The sequence below is a fragment of the Coregonus clupeaformis genome, unplaced genomic scaffold, assembly GCF_020615455.1.
Source record: "Coregonus clupeaformis isolate EN_2021a unplaced genomic scaffold, ASM2061545v1 scaf0093, whole genome shotgun sequence".
Taxonomy (NCBI): domain Eukaryota; kingdom Metazoa; phylum Chordata; class Actinopteri; order Salmoniformes; family Salmonidae; genus Coregonus; species Coregonus clupeaformis.
In genome coordinates this window covers 64,428-83,594 of record NW_025533548.1, presented here as the reverse complement: position 1 = coordinate 83,594, position 19,167 = coordinate 64,428, and the positions used below count along the sequence as shown (strand labels likewise).

The 19,167-nt window shown below is 46.2% G+C and overlaps 1 protein-coding gene across 1 annotated transcript in view; it reads left to right on the top strand.

Annotated features, from left to right (window-relative positions):
* The window catches only part of LOC121570162 (serine/threonine-protein kinase SMG1), an 84,302-nt gene extending 67,739 nt beyond the window's left edge, over positions 1 to 16,563 (top strand). Inside the window, exons 57-65 of the mRNA XM_045213233.1 lie at positions 1,999 to 2,136; positions 2,311 to 2,463; positions 10,829 to 11,008; positions 11,386 to 11,613; positions 12,128 to 12,351; positions 13,100 to 13,200; positions 13,530 to 13,706; positions 15,290 to 15,396; positions 16,315 to 16,563. Of these exons, the coding sequence (XP_045069168.1) occupies positions 1,999 to 2,136; positions 2,311 to 2,463; positions 10,829 to 11,008; positions 11,386 to 11,613; positions 12,128 to 12,351; positions 13,100 to 13,200; positions 13,530 to 13,706; positions 15,290 to 15,396; positions 16,315 to 16,392 (1,386 nt within the window). The 3' untranslated portion in view covers positions 16,393 to 16,563. The remainder of the gene's footprint in view (positions 1 to 1,998; positions 2,137 to 2,310; positions 2,464 to 10,828; positions 11,009 to 11,385; positions 11,614 to 12,127; positions 12,352 to 13,099; positions 13,201 to 13,529; positions 13,707 to 15,289; positions 15,397 to 16,314) is intronic.
* The last annotated feature ends 2,604 nt before the right edge of the window (positions 16,564 to 19,167 follow it).

Here is a 19,167-nt window from a genome sequence, read left to right as displayed (position 1 = left end):
TGAAAATGGCCAGTTGTGCAACATCTGTAATGTCCGTGCTTTCATCAATTGCAACCGAAAAACGCAATAAATGACTTTACTTTTTGCTTCAACTGGCTGTCCAAATCCACTGAAAGATCGGAAGTCCTGTCTGCAACTGTGTTTCTTGTCAGGCTGATATTTGCAAAAGCCTGCCGCTTTTCAGGGCACACAATCTCTGCTGCCTTCATCATGCATGTTTTTACAAATTCACCCTCACTAAATGGTTTTGAAGCCACTGCGATTTCATTAGCAATGAGGTAGCTAGCTTTCACTGCAGCGTCACTGATGTCTCGGCTGTGAGTAAACACAGACTGCTGTTTCTTCAGACCCGCCAACAGTTCATTCACCTTCTCTCATCTCCGCTGTCCTTGAAAGTTGTCATATTTGTCGGCATGAAGACTCACATAGTGGCGACAAAGGTTATATTCTTTCAGCACTGCAACATGCTCTGAACACACCAAACATACAGCTTTCCCATTCAATTCCGTGAATAAATAGGATGACCATTTTTCTTGGAACACTCTGCACTCTGCGTCCACTTTTCTCTTTTTTGACAGAGACATATTGGGGCAATGAGGGTGCCAAAGCACATAATGTTAAAAGTAGAAGCCGTAATAAATATCATTACATTTACATTACATTACATTACAGTCATTTAGCGCGCTCTTATCCAGAGCGACCATGAGCTTAGGGTTAGTGCCTTGCACCTAACATTTTCACCTTTAACCAGCGACCTTGTTACTGCACCGCTCCCCCTCTACCTGCCCATATCGCGGGCAAAACAAAGTAGCTCATTGGCTGCACGTGCTTGACCTACTTGCTCTGCCCCGGTATAAACAGTTTGCTTGCTTAACACAATTTCTATTGCGCCATCCAGTGGACGCAATTGGAACAGCAGTTTATTTTATTGAAAAACCATTATATATATATTTTTTTTTCTAAATCATCTCGCGGGCCGGATTAAACCCGTTTGCGGGCCTGATCCGGCCCGCGGGCCGGACGTTTGACACCCCTGTTCTAGACGATTCTGTGCTTCCAACTTTGTGGCAACAGTTTGGGGAAGGCCCTTTCCTGTTTCAGCATGACAATGCCCCTGTGCACAAAGCGAGGTCCATACAGAAATGGTTTGTCGAGATCAGTGTGGAAGAACTTGACTGGCCTGCACAGAGCTCTGACCTCAACCCCATCGAACACCTTTGCGATGAATTTGAACACCGACTGCGAGCCAGGCCTAATCGCCCAACATCAGTGCCTGACCTCACTAATGGGCTTGTGGCTGAATGGAAGCAAGTCCCCGCAGCAATGTTCCAACATCTAGTGGAAAGCCTTCCCAGAAGAGTGGAGGCTGTTTATAGCAGCAAATGGGGGGACCAACTCCATATGAATGCCCGTGATTTTGGAATGAGATGTTTTGGTCGTGTAATGTACATGGTCACTGGAGATGGGGATAACACTATCACATTTCATAACGCTTTTAAAACCATTACCTTCACACCAGATTGCTATATCAGCCTATAGATAAAATGGGCATACTTGTCTAGAACACATTCCTATGTTTATCGTCATGACGAAGTAGCTATTTATTTGTGTGTCTGTGAGAAAGGGCCCTTGCTGCCATGGCAACATACTCTGCACTCACTCTGGGTAGCAGAGTTGCACGTTTGTTTTTACAGCTAGCTAGCTACTTCACATGCTGATATTGACTCTGGTATTATTGTGTGGAGCTGTGTTTGCTAGCTAGCCAGCCAGCCAGCCCAGAGAGAGCATTGCATTGTGGGTTTCGTAGTTGACTTAAGCTTCGACAGATTTCCGCAACGATTTTCACTTGTTGCTACCAACATTGTTATAACGACAAAATTAAATATTCGTTAACAAAAAATATTTTCACACATTAGTGTTATTTAACACTGTTTAACATGGTTAGTGGTTTGGGGTGGATTTTTCCCTTTAACCCTGTCCTATCTCTGTGTATTCCAGTGGCAGCATGAGGACGTGCTAGGTCCTAGGACCCAGCCAATGAGTGTGAGCCCTCCGCCTCGCTCCATCATCCTCAGTAGTATGAAGAAGAAGCTTTACAAACTCAGCCAGGACGAGGCGGCCATCACTGCTTTACAGGTCAGTACACAGTCATGATGGTTTGATTACTCATCACCAATCTGTTAACCTTGATAGCTAACTAGACCATTACTCTTAACTACTCCAGTAAATAAAATGCGCTCTTTCTCTGTCTAGTCCTTTAATGAATGTGTAGCTGTTTCTTTAATGAATCTCTCCTCTCCCCGCCTGCAGGAGAAGCTGGCATCACTAGAGGGCAGTATAGAGCAGCGTCTGAAGTGGGCCGGTGGGGCCAACCCTGCCCTGGCCCCGGTTCTCCAGGACTTTGATCTGACCATCGCAGAGCGCCGCGCCCTAGTGGCCCGGGAGAGCCAGCGCACCAGCCAGGTACACCACCCTACACTGTGCTGCGTTTATGTCACCAATGGCACTCTATTCCCTGTATAGTCCGGGTTTTCTGGAAGTACATGGAGTAGCCCACCAAATAGATTAAATAGCCAGCAAGGGAATTATGGGCAGGATTTTTTTTTGCTTACCGAGCTCTATTTTGTTGGCTTCTTGTACATTCTAATGCCGTGATTACTGAAAATGTATTAATTCAGTGTGTTTAGTTGTTTTGGATATCGTCTAGGCCTATATGATCAGGACTATCTTCTAAGTAGTAACTTTTTTAACATTAAACCTGTCTTGATGAAAGTCATATTTACAGTTTTACTGGAAGATATGAATTGCCATAATGATCATCAAATTATGTATTTTATTGGCTATGCTGCTGTGGACACTTAGGGTAAGGAAACCAATGTGCCTTTTTGTAATTTGGGTGAACTATCCCTTTAACAGTTTGACCTGTCAATCATTTACTGTGGCTGGGATTGTCAGGGGATGGGGCAGGATGTTTGAGTCACAGAGTTGGTAGAGTTTCAGACCTGTCAATCAAACCACTGTGGGTGGGACTTTGAGGGAAGGCGGTAGATTAGTAATCTAGTCAGAAAAACGAGTCTACTCTTTCAATTTAGTCCGTATAGCCTTGTGTTCTGTCAAGTAAACTTAGATTCCCTATTGAGAAACAATATACACTGAACAAAAATATAAATGCAACATGTAAAGTGATGGTCCCATGTTTCATGAGCTGAAGTAAAAGATCCCAGACATTTTCCATACACACAAAAAGCTTATTTCTCTCATATTTTGTGCACAAATTAGTTTACATCCCTGTTAGTAAGCGTTTATCCTTTGCCAAAATATTCCATCCACCTGACAGGTGTGGCATATCAAGAAGCTGATTAAACAGCATGATCATTACACAGGTGCACCTTGTGCTGGGGACAATAAAAGGCCACTCTAAAATGTGCAGTTTTGTCTCACAACACAATGCCACAGATGTCTCAAGTTTTGAGGGAGCAGTGCAATTGGCATACTGACTGCAGGAATGTCCACCAGAGCTATTGCCAGATAATTGAATTTTAATTTCTCTACTATAAGCCGCCTCCAACGTCGTTTCAGAGAATTTGGCAGTATGTCCAACCGGCCTTACAACCGCAGACCACGTGTATGGCGGCGTGGGGGCAAGCGGTTTGCTGATGTCAACGTTGTGAACAGAGTGCCCAATGGTGGCGGTGGGGTTATGGTATGTGCAGGCATAAGCTACGGACAACGAACACAATTGCATTTTATCGATGGCAATTTGAATGCACAGAGATACCGTGACGAGAGTGAGGCCCATTGTCGTGCCATTCATCTGGCGCCATCACCTTATGTTTCAGCATGATAATGCACGCAAGGATCTGTACAAAATTCCTGGAAGCTGAAAATGTCCTAGTTCTTCCATGGCCTGCATACTCACCAGACGTGTAACCCATTGAGCAGAATTGCAGGAAAAATATATTTAAAATGCAAAAGATTCAGGGGGAGGACCCCCCAGACCCCCCGCCATATCATGCACTCCTACTTTTATGCAGAGTCAGGCCCCATGAATAGACCTACAGGTATGACTGAAGAATGAAGCGGGTGTTAAGCATGGGCTTTGCTTCATGAAGCAGGTGTTAAACATGGGCTTTGCTTCATGAAGCAGGTGTTAAACATGGGCTTTGCTTCACAGAAAGCAGCAGTTGACTACTCCCTTGTCAACACTTCAATCAAATCAGTAGGCCAATATCAATATCCTTAATATTACCATATAAGTATCATGACGTTAGCTTTTTCTAACCTTCAGTGTGTTTTCTTTGATCATATCTTGGACCAGAATAAGGCTCTACTGCCTATTGTTCCTTCAGTGATGATTCAACGTCTTCATCGAGTGTTTTCATAATATTATCTGCAGAGAATCGCCAAGAAGCAGTAGTAACCTTCCAGTATGCAAATTAGGGAACCAAATGAACGGCTCTCTCACCGATTCGGTTCTGTTCACCTAAAATATCAGTTCAAAAAGAGCCGTTTGTTTGAACAACCCTTCACTAGGCTTCACAGGCAAGTCTCGACATGGGCTTCAAATCCTAGTTAAATACAAACAAGATATTTGGTTTACGTGTCCCGACGCGATACCATGGACATGATGACATGGACATGGACACGTATGATTTATGAATAGCAAAGGGATATAGGAGATTTGAATTATTCAGTCAGTTTGGCACCTTTTTATAAACTAGTGAATGCTTGCTGTTTGGTCGTCAATCAAAGCACAGTAAATAGCCTGTTACCCGACACCCTGGTTGTGTAGGCTTTATGAAACACTCAATGTGCCACGATGATATAAAGCCTGTGTGTCCATGAATGCTGACGATTCAACCATATACAGTGAGGAGAACAAGTATTTGATACACTGCCGATTTTGCAGGTTTTCCTACTTACAAAGCATGTAGAGGTCTGTAATTTTTATCATAGGTACACTTCAACTGTGAGAGACTGAATCTAAAACAAAAATCCAGAAAATCACATTGTATGATTTTTAAGTAATTAATTTGCATTTTATTGCATGACATAAGTATTTGATCACCTACCAACCAGTAAGAATTCCGTCTCTCACAGGCCTGTTAGTTTTTCTTTAAGAAGCCCTCCTGTTCTCCACTCATTACCTGTATTAACTGCACCTGTTTGAACTCGTTACCTGTATAAAAGACACCTGTCCACACACTCAATCAAACAGACTCCAACCTCTCCACAATGGCCAAGACCAGAGAGCTGTGTAAGGACATCAGGGGTAAAATTGTAGACCTGCACAAGGCTGGGATGGGCTACAGGACAATAGGCAAGCAGCTTGGTGAGAAGTCAACAACTGTTGGTGCAATTATTAGAAAATGGAAGAAGTTCATGATGATGGTCAATCACCCTCGGTCTGGGGCTCCATGCAAGATCTCACCTCGTGGGACATCAATGATCATGAGGAAGGTGAGGGATCAGCCCAGAACTACACGGCAGGACCTGGTCAATGACCTGAAGAGAGCTGGGACCACAGTCTCAAAGAAAACCATTAGTAACACACTACGCCGTCATGGATTAAAATCCTGCAGCGCACGCAAGGTCCCCCTGCTCAAGCCAGCGCATGTCCAGGCCCGTCTGAAGTTTGCCAATGACCATCTGGATGATCCAGAGGAGGAATGGGAGAAGGTCATGTGGTCTGATGAGACAAAATAGAGCTTTTTGGTCTAAACTCCACTCGCCGGGTTTGGAGGAAGAAGAAGGATGAGTACAACCCCAAGAACACCATCCCAACATGAAGCATGGAGGTGGAAACATCATTATTTGGGGATGCTTTTCTGCAAAGGGGACAGGACGACTGCACCGTATTGAGGGGAGGATGGATGGGGCCATGTATCGCAAGATCTTGGCCAACAACCTCCTTCCCTCAGTAAGAGCATTGAAGATGGGTCGTAGCTGGGTCTTCCAGCATGACAACGACCCGAAACACACAGCCAGGGCAACTAAGGAGTGGCTCCGTAAGAAGCATCTCAAGGTCCTGGAGTGGCCTAGCCAGTCTCCATACCTGAACCCAATAGAAAATCTTTGGAGGGAGCTGAAAGTCCGTATTGCCCAGCGACAGCCCCGAAACCTGAAGGATCTGGAGAAGGTCTGTAAGGAGGAGTGGCCCAAAATCCCTGCTGCAGTGTGTGCAAACCTGGTTAAGACCTACAGGAAACGTATGATCTCTGTAATTGCAAACAAAGGTTTCTGTACCAAATATTAAGTTCTGCTTTTCTGATGTATCAAATACTTATGTCATGCAATAAAATGCACATTAATTACCGTATTTTCCGCACTATAAGGCGCACCGGAGTATAAGCCGCAGCAGCTAAATTGAATGATGTGTACATATATAAGCCGCTATGGACTATAAGCCGCAGGTGTTTTAATGTTTAATTACCATATGTAAGGGTTCGTGCACAGAGGGGATTGTCGGGAAAGAGATGGATTGTGCATGAAAACTTCCTTTGCACAAACTGTCTCGCTCTCGTAATGTCTGTCTGTCTTGCTCTCGTTCTGTCTCTCGTTCTGTCTCTCGTACCACTCTCGGTTCCACTTTTACTTTTGCGCGCTACCTGTCTCACTCTTTTCCGGCCTCCAGCTTTTCCTGCTTGAGCCCGCCGCTTAAAGGTGGGGGGTGCGGACCGGTCATAGAGCCCATAGAGTTAAAGTTGGTGGACTGTAACCTGTAACATCCATAGATTTAGGAGGTCTTCTAGTGGCCGTTAGCTGTAAAAATCCATAGATTAGCCGCACCGTTATATAAGCCGCAGGGTCGAAAAATGGGAAAAAAGGCACGGCTTATAGTCAGAAAATTACGGTACTTAAAAATCATACAATGTGATTTTCTGGATTTTTGTTTTAGATTCCGTCTCTCACAGTTGAAGTGTACCTATGATAAAAATTACAGACCTCTACATGCTTTGTAAGTAGGAAAACCTGCAAAATCGGCAGTGTATCAAATACTTGTTCTCCCCACTGTATGTCAGCCACCACAGCTAATGAAGTCACTGAAACCCTTAACAAGGAGTTGCAGTCAGTTTTTGAATAGGTGGCCAGTAATAAACTGGTCCTGAACATCTCGAAAACTAAGAGCATTGTATTTGGTACAAATCATTCCCTAAGTTCTAGACCTCGGCTGAGTCTGGTAATGAATGGTGTGGCTGTTGAACAAGTTGAGGAGACTAAATTACTTGGTGTCACCTTAGATTGTAAACTGTCATGGTCAAAACATATAAATTCAATGGTTGAAAAGATGGGGAGTGGTCTGTCCGTAATAAAGAGATATACTCTCGACACCACACTCCACCAAGCAAGTCCTGCAGGCTCTAGTTTTGTCTTGATTATTGTCCAGTCGTGTGGTCAAGTGCTACAAAGAAAGACCTAGTTAAGCTGCAGCTGGCCCAGAACAGAGCGGCACGTTTTGCTCTTCATTGTAATCAGAGGGCTAATATTAATACTATGCATGCCAGTCTATATTGGCTAAGAGTTGAGGAGAGACTGACTGCATCACTTCTTTTTTATAAGAAACATTAACGTGTTGAAAATTCCAAATTGTTTGCTTAGTCAACTTACACACAGCTCTGACACTTACCCCATCAGACATGCCACAAGGGGTCTTTTCACAGTCCCCAAATCCAGAACAAATTCAAGAAAGCGTACAATATTATATAGCGGCATTATTAAATGGAATTCCCTTCCATCTCATATTGCTGAAAAGAACAGCAAACCTGGTTTAAAGCAACACCTTACGGCACAACGCCTCTCCCCTATTTGACCTAGATATTTTGTGTGGATGTATTGGTATGTAGGCTACGTGTGCAATCTTTTTAAATTGATGTAGTTTTCTGCTTGAGCGGTTGTCTATTAAGGTTCTGTATTATGTCATGTTTCGTGTGGACCCCCGGGAAGAGTAGCTGCTGCTTTCATAACAGCTAATGGGGATCCTAATGAAATACCAAATACCACAAAACAATACGTGGATTTCAACTCATCGTTACCACGTACGTGGGACGTGTAAATTCTCTCACATGAGACGATGAAGCCACATCATGCTCTCCCTCCTCAGTGAAAATACATTTGACCGCAGCCAACTACAGCGTACAAAAATAACACTGGTACCGAGAGGCGGGACAGAGAGCAGACTGACTAACCAGCAGTGTTTCCCTGCCATCGCTCGCTCTGTGACTGACAGGCGCCTGTCCTATCAATACAGCACTAGAAGGTGCATAGCGTTCATTCTAGCGGGAGAAGGCTATACGTACATTTCTGACTACCGAATTTAAACTTTGAAATGAAAAGAAGCCTAGTTAATTTATACAGTGGAAAAAGTAGCCGGATTACAGTTAATCTGTTATCGGCTATTTAGCCGAAGGAAGGCGCTTATGGAAAACTCCTAACTCCTGAGTGGCGCAGTGGTCTAAGGCACTGCATCGCAGTGCTAACTGTGCCACTAGAGACCCTGGTTCGAATCCAGGCTCTGTCGCAGCCGGCCGCGACCGGGAGACTCATGGGCGGCGCACAATTGGCCCAGCGTCGTCCAGGGTAGGGGAGGGAATGGCCGGCAGGGATGTAGCTCAGTTGATAGAGCATGGCGTTTGCAATGCCAGGGTTGTGGGTTCGATTCCCACGGGGGGCCAGTATAAAAAAATATGTATTCACTAACTGTAAGTCGCTCTGGATAAGAGCGTCTGCTAAATGACTAAAATGTAAAATGTAAAACATTTGTATAGTGCACATATTTTGACCAGGGCCCTGCGACGGGCCGTATGTTCAAGCTAGTAACCACGTGTTCTTCAAGCCTGGCCCTGGATAGCTATTTCTGCTGATTTAACCTTTTTTTTTTTTTTATACGAATTTAAAATTATATCTAAACTTTATTCCAACTACCAATTGACGTTCCTCAACTTTGTCATTCCTGTTACAGGTGTTGTCCTCAACTTTATCATTCCTGTTACTAGGTGTCATCCACAACTTTATTATTCCCGTTACTAGATGTCGTCCTCAACTTTATTATTCCCGTTACCAGGTGTCGTCCTCAAATGTGTTATTCCCGTTACCAGGTGTCGTCCTCAACTTTATCATTCCAGTTACCAGGTGTCATCCTCAACTTTATCATTCCCGTTACCAGGTGTCGTTCTCAACTTTATCATTCCCGTTACCAGGTGTCGTCCTCAACTTTATTATTCCCGTTACCAGGTGTCGTTCTCAACTTTATCATTCCCGTTACCAGGTGTTGTCCTAAACGGTGTTATTCCCATTACCAGGTGTTGTCCTAAACGGTGTTATTCCCATTACCAGGTGTTGTCCTAAACGGTGTTATTCCCATTACCAGGTGTTGTCCTAAACGGTGTTATTCCCATTACCAGGTGTTGTCCTAAACGGTGTTATTCCCATTACCAGGTGTTGTCCTAAACGGTGTTATTCCCATTACCAGGTGTTGTGCTAAACGGTGTTATTCTCATTACCAGGTGTTGTCCTAAACGGTGTTATTCCCATTACCAGGTGTTGTCCTAAACGGTGTTATTCCCATTACCAGGTGTTGTCCTAAACGGTGTTATTCCCATTACCAGGTGTTGTCCTAAATGGTGTTATTCCAACTACCAATTGACGTTCCTCAACTTTGTCATTCCTGTTACAGGTGTTGTCCTCAACTTTATCATTCCTGTTACTAGGTGTCATCCACAACTTTATTATTCCCGTTACTAGATGTCATCCTCAACTTTATTATTCCCGTTACCAGGTGTCGTCCTCAAATGTGTTATTCCCGTTACCAGGTGTCGTCCTCAACTTTATCATTCCAGTTACCAGGTGTCATCCTCAACTTTATCATTCCCGTTACCAGGTGTCGTTCTCAACTTTATCATTCCCGTTACCAGGTGTCGTCCTCAACTTTATTATTCCCATTACCAGGTGTCGTTCTCAACTTTATCATTCCCGTTACCAGGTGTTGTCCTAAACGGTGTTATTCCCATTACCAGGTGTTGTCCTAAACGGTGTTATTCCCATTACCAGGTGTTGTCCTAAACGGTGTTATTCCCATTACCAGGTGTTGTCCTAAACGGTGTTATTCCCATTACCAGGTGTTGTCCTAAACGGTGTTATTCCCATTACCAGGTGTTGTCCTAAACGGTGTTATTCCCATTACCAGGTGTTGTCCTAAACGGTGTTATTCCCATTACCAGGTGTTGTGCTAAACGGTGTTATTCTCATTACCAGGTGTTGTCCTAAACGGTGTTATTCCCATTACCAGGTGTTGTCCTAAACGGTGTTATTCCCATTACCAGGTGTTGTCCTAAATGGTGTTATTCCCATTACCAGGTGTTGTCCTAAACAGTGTTATTCCCATTACCAGGTGTTGTCCTAAACAGTCTTATTCCCATTACCAGGTGTTGTCCTAAACAGTGTTATTCCCATTACCAGGTGTTGTCCTAAACGGTGTTATTCCCATTACCAGGTGTTGTCCTAAACGGTGTTATTCCCATTACCAGGTGTTGTCCTAAACGGTGTTATTCCCATTACCAGGTGTTGTCCTAAACGGTGTTATTCCCATTACCAGGTGTTGTCCTAAACGGTGTTATTCCCATTACCAGGTGTTGTCCTAAACGGTGTTATTCCCATTACCAGGTGTTGTCCTAAACTGTGTTATTCCCATTACCAGGTGTTGTCCTAAACTGTGTTATTCCCATTATCAGGTGTTGTCCTAAACTGTGTTATTCCCATTACCAGGTGTTGTCCTAAACATTGTTATTCCCATTACCAGGTGTTGTCATAAACGTTATTATTCCTGTCCCAGGTGACGTTCCTGTGCAGTACCATACTGAACTTTGAGGGTCTGCGGACGCGGACCTCCGAGGCCCTGAGCATGGACTCTACTCTGTTTGAGCTGCTGAAGAGGTGCCAGCAGACCTGCTCCTACGCTGCCCAGTTCAACACCTCCGTCTCCCCCATAGAGCTACAGCTGCTGCACAGACTGGTGAGTACTGACCCCTGACCCCTAGCTACAGCTCCACAGACTGAGTACTGATCCCTAACCCATAGCTACAGCTGCTCCACAGACTGGTGAGTATTTAGGTGTTAATTGGACACAAATTGAAAGGAAATGCAAGAAACCAGCAGACACTCCGCCCTCCGACACTAGGTTTTCACTCCAACCCTAATCTAGCACACCTGACTGTGTAAGTATTTAGCTGGTTGATAAGCTGAATCAGTTTAGTTACAACTGGGGTTGGAGCAAAATCCTACAGGAGAGGAGCTCTCCAGGAACCGTGTTGGGCAGTGCTGATAAAGGGGATAGGTGTACCATTTGGGACTCGCGTCACTCTCTCATCTTTCCTCTCCCCTCAACCTCAGAGCCCGGCGTTGGAGCTGCCCATCGGCAGCCCTGATTGGCTGGCCTGTGCCCAGAAGCAGCTGGGTCAGGAGCTGGCTACCCAGGGGGCTGTGCAAGAGGAGCGCGAGCAGCAGCTGGACGTCGCCACGGAAACACTGCAGCTATTGGTGGACAGCATCAAGGGCATCCTGTCCAATCACAACCGCCACCTGGCTGACGTCAAACACCTGCTGAAGGCCATGGCCAAGGTATGGGAGACACAGAGACACAGATACACATACACATACACATACACATACACACACACACACACACACACACACACACACACACACAGACACATACCACCTGCTGTGGGCCAATGCAAAGGTACGGACAGTGACACACAAACAGGGAGACCTAGAGATACATGATACTCTCAGCAATCCACTATGCAACTTTCATAATGATTTATTTGATAAAAAAAATATTTATATGAAAATACATTTGATAAACACCCTTTGCCTTTTCACACCAACTCCTTCCTAACTGACCTGACCTCGGCCCGCTCTGTTTGTCCCTGCGTGGGCCCCTTACCTCTGCCCTATTTGTCCCTCCCAGGCCCCCTACCGTAGCAAAGATGGTGGATAAATGAAGATGTCTTACTCAGGCCGTTTACCATAGAAAAGTAATTGTCACAGTCCCGGTCTGGTCTGCTTAGTTCATTGACTGTAGATGAACCAGATAAAGGAGCCAGTGAAACGTCTTCTGTCTCTCCCGTAGGACGAGGAGAACGCGCTGGCGGAGGGGGAGGAAGTGACCTACGAGGGCAGCGTGCGCCAGTTCCTGTCGGAGTACAAGGCTTGGCAGGACAACGTGCAGATCGTGCTGTTCACTGTCGTCCAGGCAACGGGCCAGCCTCGAGGGGGAGGATCCAGTCAGGAGGGGGTGGAGCTACTGCAGGAGATACCTGCTACCCTGAAGGAACTACTCACACAGAGTACCAGGTACACACACACACACACACACACACACACACACACACCACCGTGAAGGAACAACACACACAGAGTACCAGGTGTACACACACACACACACACACACACACACACACACACCGTGAAGGAACGACACACACAGAGCACCAGGTACACACACACACACACACACACACACCGTGAAGGAACGACACACACAGAGTACCAGGTACACACACACACACACACCGTGAAGGAACGACACACACAGAGCACCAGGTACACACACACACACACACACCGTGAAGGAACGACACACACAGAGCACCAGGTACACACACACACACACACCGTGAAGGAACGACACACACAGAGCACCAGGTACACACACACACACACACCGTGAAGGAACGACACACACAGAGCACCAGGTACACACACACACACACACCGTGAAGGACCGACACACACAGAGCACCAGGTACACACACACACACACCGTGAAGGAACGACACACACAGAGCACCAGGTACACACACACACACACCGTGAAGGAACGACACACACAGAGCACCAGGTACACACACACACACACACACCGTGAAGGAACGACACACACAGAGCACCAGGTACACACACACACACCGTGAAGGAACGACACACACGGAGCACCAGGTACACACACACACACCGTGAAGGAACAACACACACCAGAGTTACACAAACCCCTACCCGTACTGACACCCTGTCCCTTCTCTCTCTCTCTCTCTGTCTCCAGTGTGTATAACGGCCTGGTTGGCTTTGCATCTCCGTTGGTGACAGAGAGGAGCGGAGACTGTTCCAGCCCCACCTCTACAGCTCAGACCAGCTTCGCTGCAGGTAACTACACCCCCCTCATGGTGCACTACCCTGGCTGAAGGCACCCTACTCCCAATGTAGTGTACTACTATGGTCCCTAGTCAAAAGTAGGGCACTACATAGTGAATAGGGTGCCCTTTGTTTAATGTGATAACCTGTGTTAATAAATACCAGAATGAGGAAAAATTGCATCTCGCTTCAGAGCTCACAGGCAATGATTACTCTCTCCTGCTCTCTCTCCTGCTCTCTCTCCCCCTCTCCTGCTCTCTCTCCCCCTCTCCTGCTCTCTGCCCCCCTCCCCCCCTCCCCTCCCTCCCTCCCTCCCTCCCTCCCTCCCTCCCTCCCTCCAGCAGTGAAGTGCAGTGGTGTGAAGACTCAGACTGACTCAATGTCCCAGAATTCACGCAAGCTCCTCCCCCGTAACCTTGGCACCCCGGCGGACACCCCCCCTAGCGCTCAGACTATGACCAGCAAGGGTCTGAATCCCAGCCCCAAGCGGTCTGTACGTGACCCCAAGACGGGACGAGGTACGACCCCTAACCTCTATCTAACCCCTGACCTCCAATTCAATGAGTGCATTATTAGAAGAAGTGGCAGAAAAAAAAGACTGAAATATCACGTTTACATAAGTATTCAGACCCTTTACTCAATACTTAGTTGAAGCACCTTTGGCAGCGATTACAGCCTCAAGTCTTCTTGGGTATAATGCTACAAGCTTGGCACACCTGTATTTGGGGAGTTTCTCCCATTCTTCTCTGCAGATCCTCACAAGCTCTGTCAGGTTTGATGGGGAGCGTCGCTGCACAGCTATTTTCAGGTCTCTCCAGAGATGTTCGATCAGGTTCAAGTCCGGGCTCTGGCTGGGCCACTCAAGGACGTTCAGAGACTTGTCCCGAAGCCACTCCTGTGTTGTCTTGGCTGTGTGCTTAGGGTCGTTGTCCTGTTAGGTGAACCTTCGCCCCAGTCTGAGGTCCTGAGCGCTCTGGAGCAGGTTTTCATCAAGGATCTCACTGTACTTTGCGCCGTTCATCTTTGCCTCGATCCTGACTAGTCTCCCAGTCCCTGCCGCTGAAAAACATCCCCACAGCATGATGCTGCCACCACCATGCTTCACCGTAGGGATGGTGCCAGGTTTCCTCCAGACGTGGCGCTTGGCATTCAGGCCAAAGAGTTCAATCTTGGTTTCATCAGACCAGAGAATCTTGTTTCTCATGGTCTGAGAGTCTTTAGGTGCCTTTTGGCAAACTCATAGCGGGCTATCGTGCATTTCACTGAGGAGTGGCTTCCGTCTGGCCACTCTACCATAAAGGCCTGATTGGTGGAGTGCTGCAGAGATGGTTGTCCTTCTGGAAGGAACTCTAGAGCTCTGTCAGAGTGACCATCGGGTTCTTGGTCACCTCCCTGACCAAGGCCCTTCTCCCCGATTGCTCAGTTTGGCCGGGCGGCCAGCTCTAGGAAGAGTCTTAGTTTCAAACTTCTTCCATTACAGAATGATGGAGGCCACTGTGTTCTTGGGGACCTTCAATGCTGCAGTAATGTTTTGGTACCCTTCCCCAGATCTGTGCCCCTGTCTCGGAGCTCTACGGACAATTCCTTCGACCTCATGGCTTGGATTTTGCACTGTCAACTGTGTGACCTTATATAGACAGGTGTGTGCCTTTCCAAATCATGTCCAATCAATTGAATTTACCACAGGTGGACTCCAATCAAGTTGTAGAAACATCTCAAGGATGATCAATGGAAATAGGATGCACCTGAGCTCAATTTCGAGTCTCGTAGCAAAGGGTCTGAATACATACGTAAATAAGGCCTTTCTATTTTTTGTTTTTAATAAATTTGGTAACATTTCAAAATGCCTGTTTTCACTTTGTCATAATGGGGTATTGTGAGTAGATTGCTGAGGAAATTGTTTTATTTAATCAATTTTAAAATAAGGCTGTAATGTAACACAGTGTAGAAAAAGTCAAGGGGTCTGAATACTTTCCGAAGGCACTGTATAAGGAATAGAGTGCCATTTGGTACGCAAGCTGTGGGGCTCTGAGGCTTGCTGTCTCGGACGTCTATCTGTCCGTGTGTGTGTTGACTATGACGTGGTGTGTGTGTGCTGCAGCTGTCCAGGAGAGGAACTCGTACGCGGTGAGCGTGTGGAAGAGGGTGAAAGCCAAGCTGGAGGGGAGAGACGTGGACCCCAACAGGAGGATGAGTGTCTCTGAGCAGGTAGCTACACACTGCTTTACACACTGAGCAGCTAGCGACACACTGCTTTACACACTGGGCAGCTAGCGACACACTGCTTTACACACTGAGCAGCTAGCGACACACTGCTTTACACACTGGGCAGCTAGCGACACACTGCTTTACACACTGGGCAGCTAGCTACACACTGGGCAGCTAGCTACACACTGGGCAGCTAGCTACACACTGGGCAGCTAGCGACACACTGGGCAGCTAGCGACACACTGGGCAGCTAGCTACACACTGCTTTACACACTGGGCAGCTAGCTACACACTGCTTTACACACTGGGCAGCTAGCTACACACTGCTTTACACACTGGGCAGCTAGCTACACACTGGGCAGCTAGCTACACACTGGGCAGCTAGCTACACTCTGGGCAGCTAGCTACACACTGCTTTACACACTGGGCAGCTAGCTGCACACTGCTTTACACACTGGGCAGCTAGCTACACACTGGGCAGCTAGCTACACACTGCTTTACACACTGGGCAGCTAGCTACACACTGCTTTATACACTGGGCAGCTAGCTACACACTGGGCAGCTAGCTACACACTGCTTTACACACTGGGCAGCTAGCTACACACTGCTTTACACACTGGGCAGCTAGCTACACACTGGGCAGCTAGCTACACACTGCTTTACACACTGGGCAGCTAGCTACACACTGGGCAGCTAGCTGCACACTGCTTTACACACTGGGCAGCTAGCTACACACTGCTTTACACACTGGGCAGCTAGCTACACACTGCTTTACACACTTTGTTGACAACTGCTTTTTCCTCCTCCTTTGCCTAATCCCGGTCTCCTCTCTCTCCCCTTTCCTCCTCTCCCTCTCCTCTTCTATCCCTCTCTCCCTTCTCCGTCTCCTCATCTCCCCTCTCTCCCTCACCTCTCCAGGTGGACTGTGTGATAAAGGAGGCCACCAACATGGACAATCTGTCCCAGCTGTACGAGGGTTGGACAGCCTGGGTGTGAACGGTGTCTCCCTGTGGTGCATCTCTTTGGTTCCAGCACACAACCGAGCCTCGCAGTGGGAGGGTTAGACATCCAACCGAACCTCCAGACCAGACACCCAGATACCCTGTTACCCACCTGCCCTGTTCTGGCAGGGTTAGGGTTAGGCGTGTCTGTCTGGGCCTGGGGGGCGAAGGAAGGAGGGGAGGAGCCGCTGGAGCAGCAGCACTCAACCGTGCCACACGCTGATGGGGAAGGAGGGGGAGGGGGAGGGTCAAGATACACCCCCCCCATATAACCTCCTAGGGGCCCACCATGGAACCTGTACTCCCGTACCCCGTACCGTAGCAGCACTAAAGCTGTCTGCCTGCCTGCCTGCCTGGCTGATTGGCTGGCTACACCCAGTCCCACCCAACCCTGCCACCTGGCAATGGACCCAGCTAACACAACCAGCTAAAGGGTCACTCTGCAGTCTGTCTGCAGCCCGATCCGACCACCCTGCTTGTCTGTACGGGTGGGGGGGGGTCTGTCTGGGACAGGAAGGGGAGTAGGGGAATTGGGAGGGAAGGTGTGATAATAAGTCCCTCCCCCTCTACCCTATGTTTTGAATAACCTTTACCCTCCCCAAATGAAAACCACCACCCTCCACTCACTGTTACCACCGATGACCCCCCTTAACAGCTGAGCTGGTTTACCCAGCATGCCGTTGGGTTTGGACCTCATTCAGAGGGGTGGAGAAAGGGGCAGATTTGCCAGGGTCTGAAGAGCTGATTGGTTGCTCCTGTTTTTAAACCAATCTCCTCCCTGATGGTACAGTGATTCTGATTGGCCAGTGACTAAGCTGCGTGAGTTGTGATTGGGCAGGTGTGGCATGGGGGGGGGGGGGGAATCTGTCGGCTGAATCCGAAGCCTGAGGGGAAAATGATTTCATTAAATAAAATTGTGTCATCAGACTATTTTTCTTTTTTCTTCTCTGAAACATTTATTGTAAAGCGGAAGGAAAAAAAATACATATTTTACAAAGCTCTTTAGAAATTGTGTATCACACAAGTTTCACGTAAAAAATGGATTATCAAGTGGAGATGGGTTTTTGGGGAGAAGATTCACTGTCGTGTTTTTTTTTTTTTTTTTTATGTTTCGGCACTGCGTAAAAATATGCCTCAAGTTAACTAATCCTATTGTCTGAAGTTATGACTTTCTGTTAGGGGAGTTGAGATTTGGGGATTGACTGAGAAAGGACGACAAAGTGGTCAAAGTTCTAGCTAGTTATTATCTGAATCTTGGTTTACATCCCGAATGGCACCATGTCCCCTATACAGTGCACTACTTTTGACCAGAGACGTTTGGGTCGAAGGTCAAAGGTAGTGCCCTAAATAGGGAATAGGGTGTCACTTGGGACGTAAACCTTGACCTGAGAGAAATCCATGTAAAATCCATTTTTCTTCAATGTGCATCTTTATTCATATCTGTTATATTGTAGGCTTCTCCTCCCTACCCCCTTGTTTATAAAAGAGAAAACCTTTAGACTAGATTGCTTTTTCCTTTTTTGACTCTCTGCCTGTGTGTGAGTAAGTAGTATCCTTCCTTCCTAATATGGTATGTATACTCTCCAGCCCTATAGCTTGTGTTTTACTGATCCTTACTAACTGACCTTCTAGTTTTACCTTTTTTAGTGGGAGAAATAAGTAGAATAGACAAGTAAAGGAATAGTGGATGTTTTTTTTTGGGGTGATAGTACAAAACTGTTATTTCTTAAAAGATTTTATTGGATTTTGTTTGAAATAAACGTAGATTTAAAATTGTTGTCTGTTTTTTGGTCTCTGTTTTGTATTTGCAGAACATAGGCATCGTTAATAAAGGGGTGTATTTATTTAAGTGTTTGACTATTTTTTATGTCTATGATGCGATGGCTGATATTTTTCATTCTTGTACGGTGATGCCAATGAAAATACAGTGAAGTTATTTTATTCTAGAATTATTTCTCCAGGTGGAAAGATTGATACTGTAAACTGAACATATGAACTGCATGTACATAGAAAATGGAAGAACATGCAGATTTTTAGGACCCTCTCCATACACTTTTCCATTGTTTTTCTAGGTCCCATACTCTCATAACTAAAAAGACAAATGTGCATGTACTTCTGCTGCTTTGGATGAGAAGCCACACTGTTGAAAACACTTTTATTTACACTGATGTGGAAACAGGATGGGTAAAGTGCCCTAAGGGGAATAGGGTACAATTTGGGACTTTACCAAGGAAAGGAATTCACTTCAGACTATCCAGTAATGGTTATAAACTGGTGAATGAGCTCACTGGTCAATCAGCCAATAAACGAATCAAGATCCAGTCAGTTAGGGGGAAATGTAACACAGAGGCCCTTGAGGACTTCAGCTGTGGTCAGTGGCCCAAACGCCTGACTGACATTAAATTAATCTTCCAATTCCATTCAAGCTAAACCTAATCAAGTGATTTGTGAAATTGGTCAGAGTTTCGCCAATTCAATTATTGCTCATTCTACTAATTTCCTTCAAATCAAATCAAATTTTATTGGTCACATGCGCCGAATACAACAGGTGCAGACATTACAGTGAAATGCTTACTTACAGCCCTTAACCAACAGTGCATTTATTTTAAACAAAAAAAGTAAAAATAACAAAAAAAAAAGTGTTGAGAAAAAAAAAGAGCAGAAGTTAAATAAAGTGACAGTAGGGAGGCTATATACCGTTGCAGAGTCAATGTGCGGGGGCACATTGTGGTAGGAGTTTCATCCTGCGAAACAAACGGTTTATTGATTT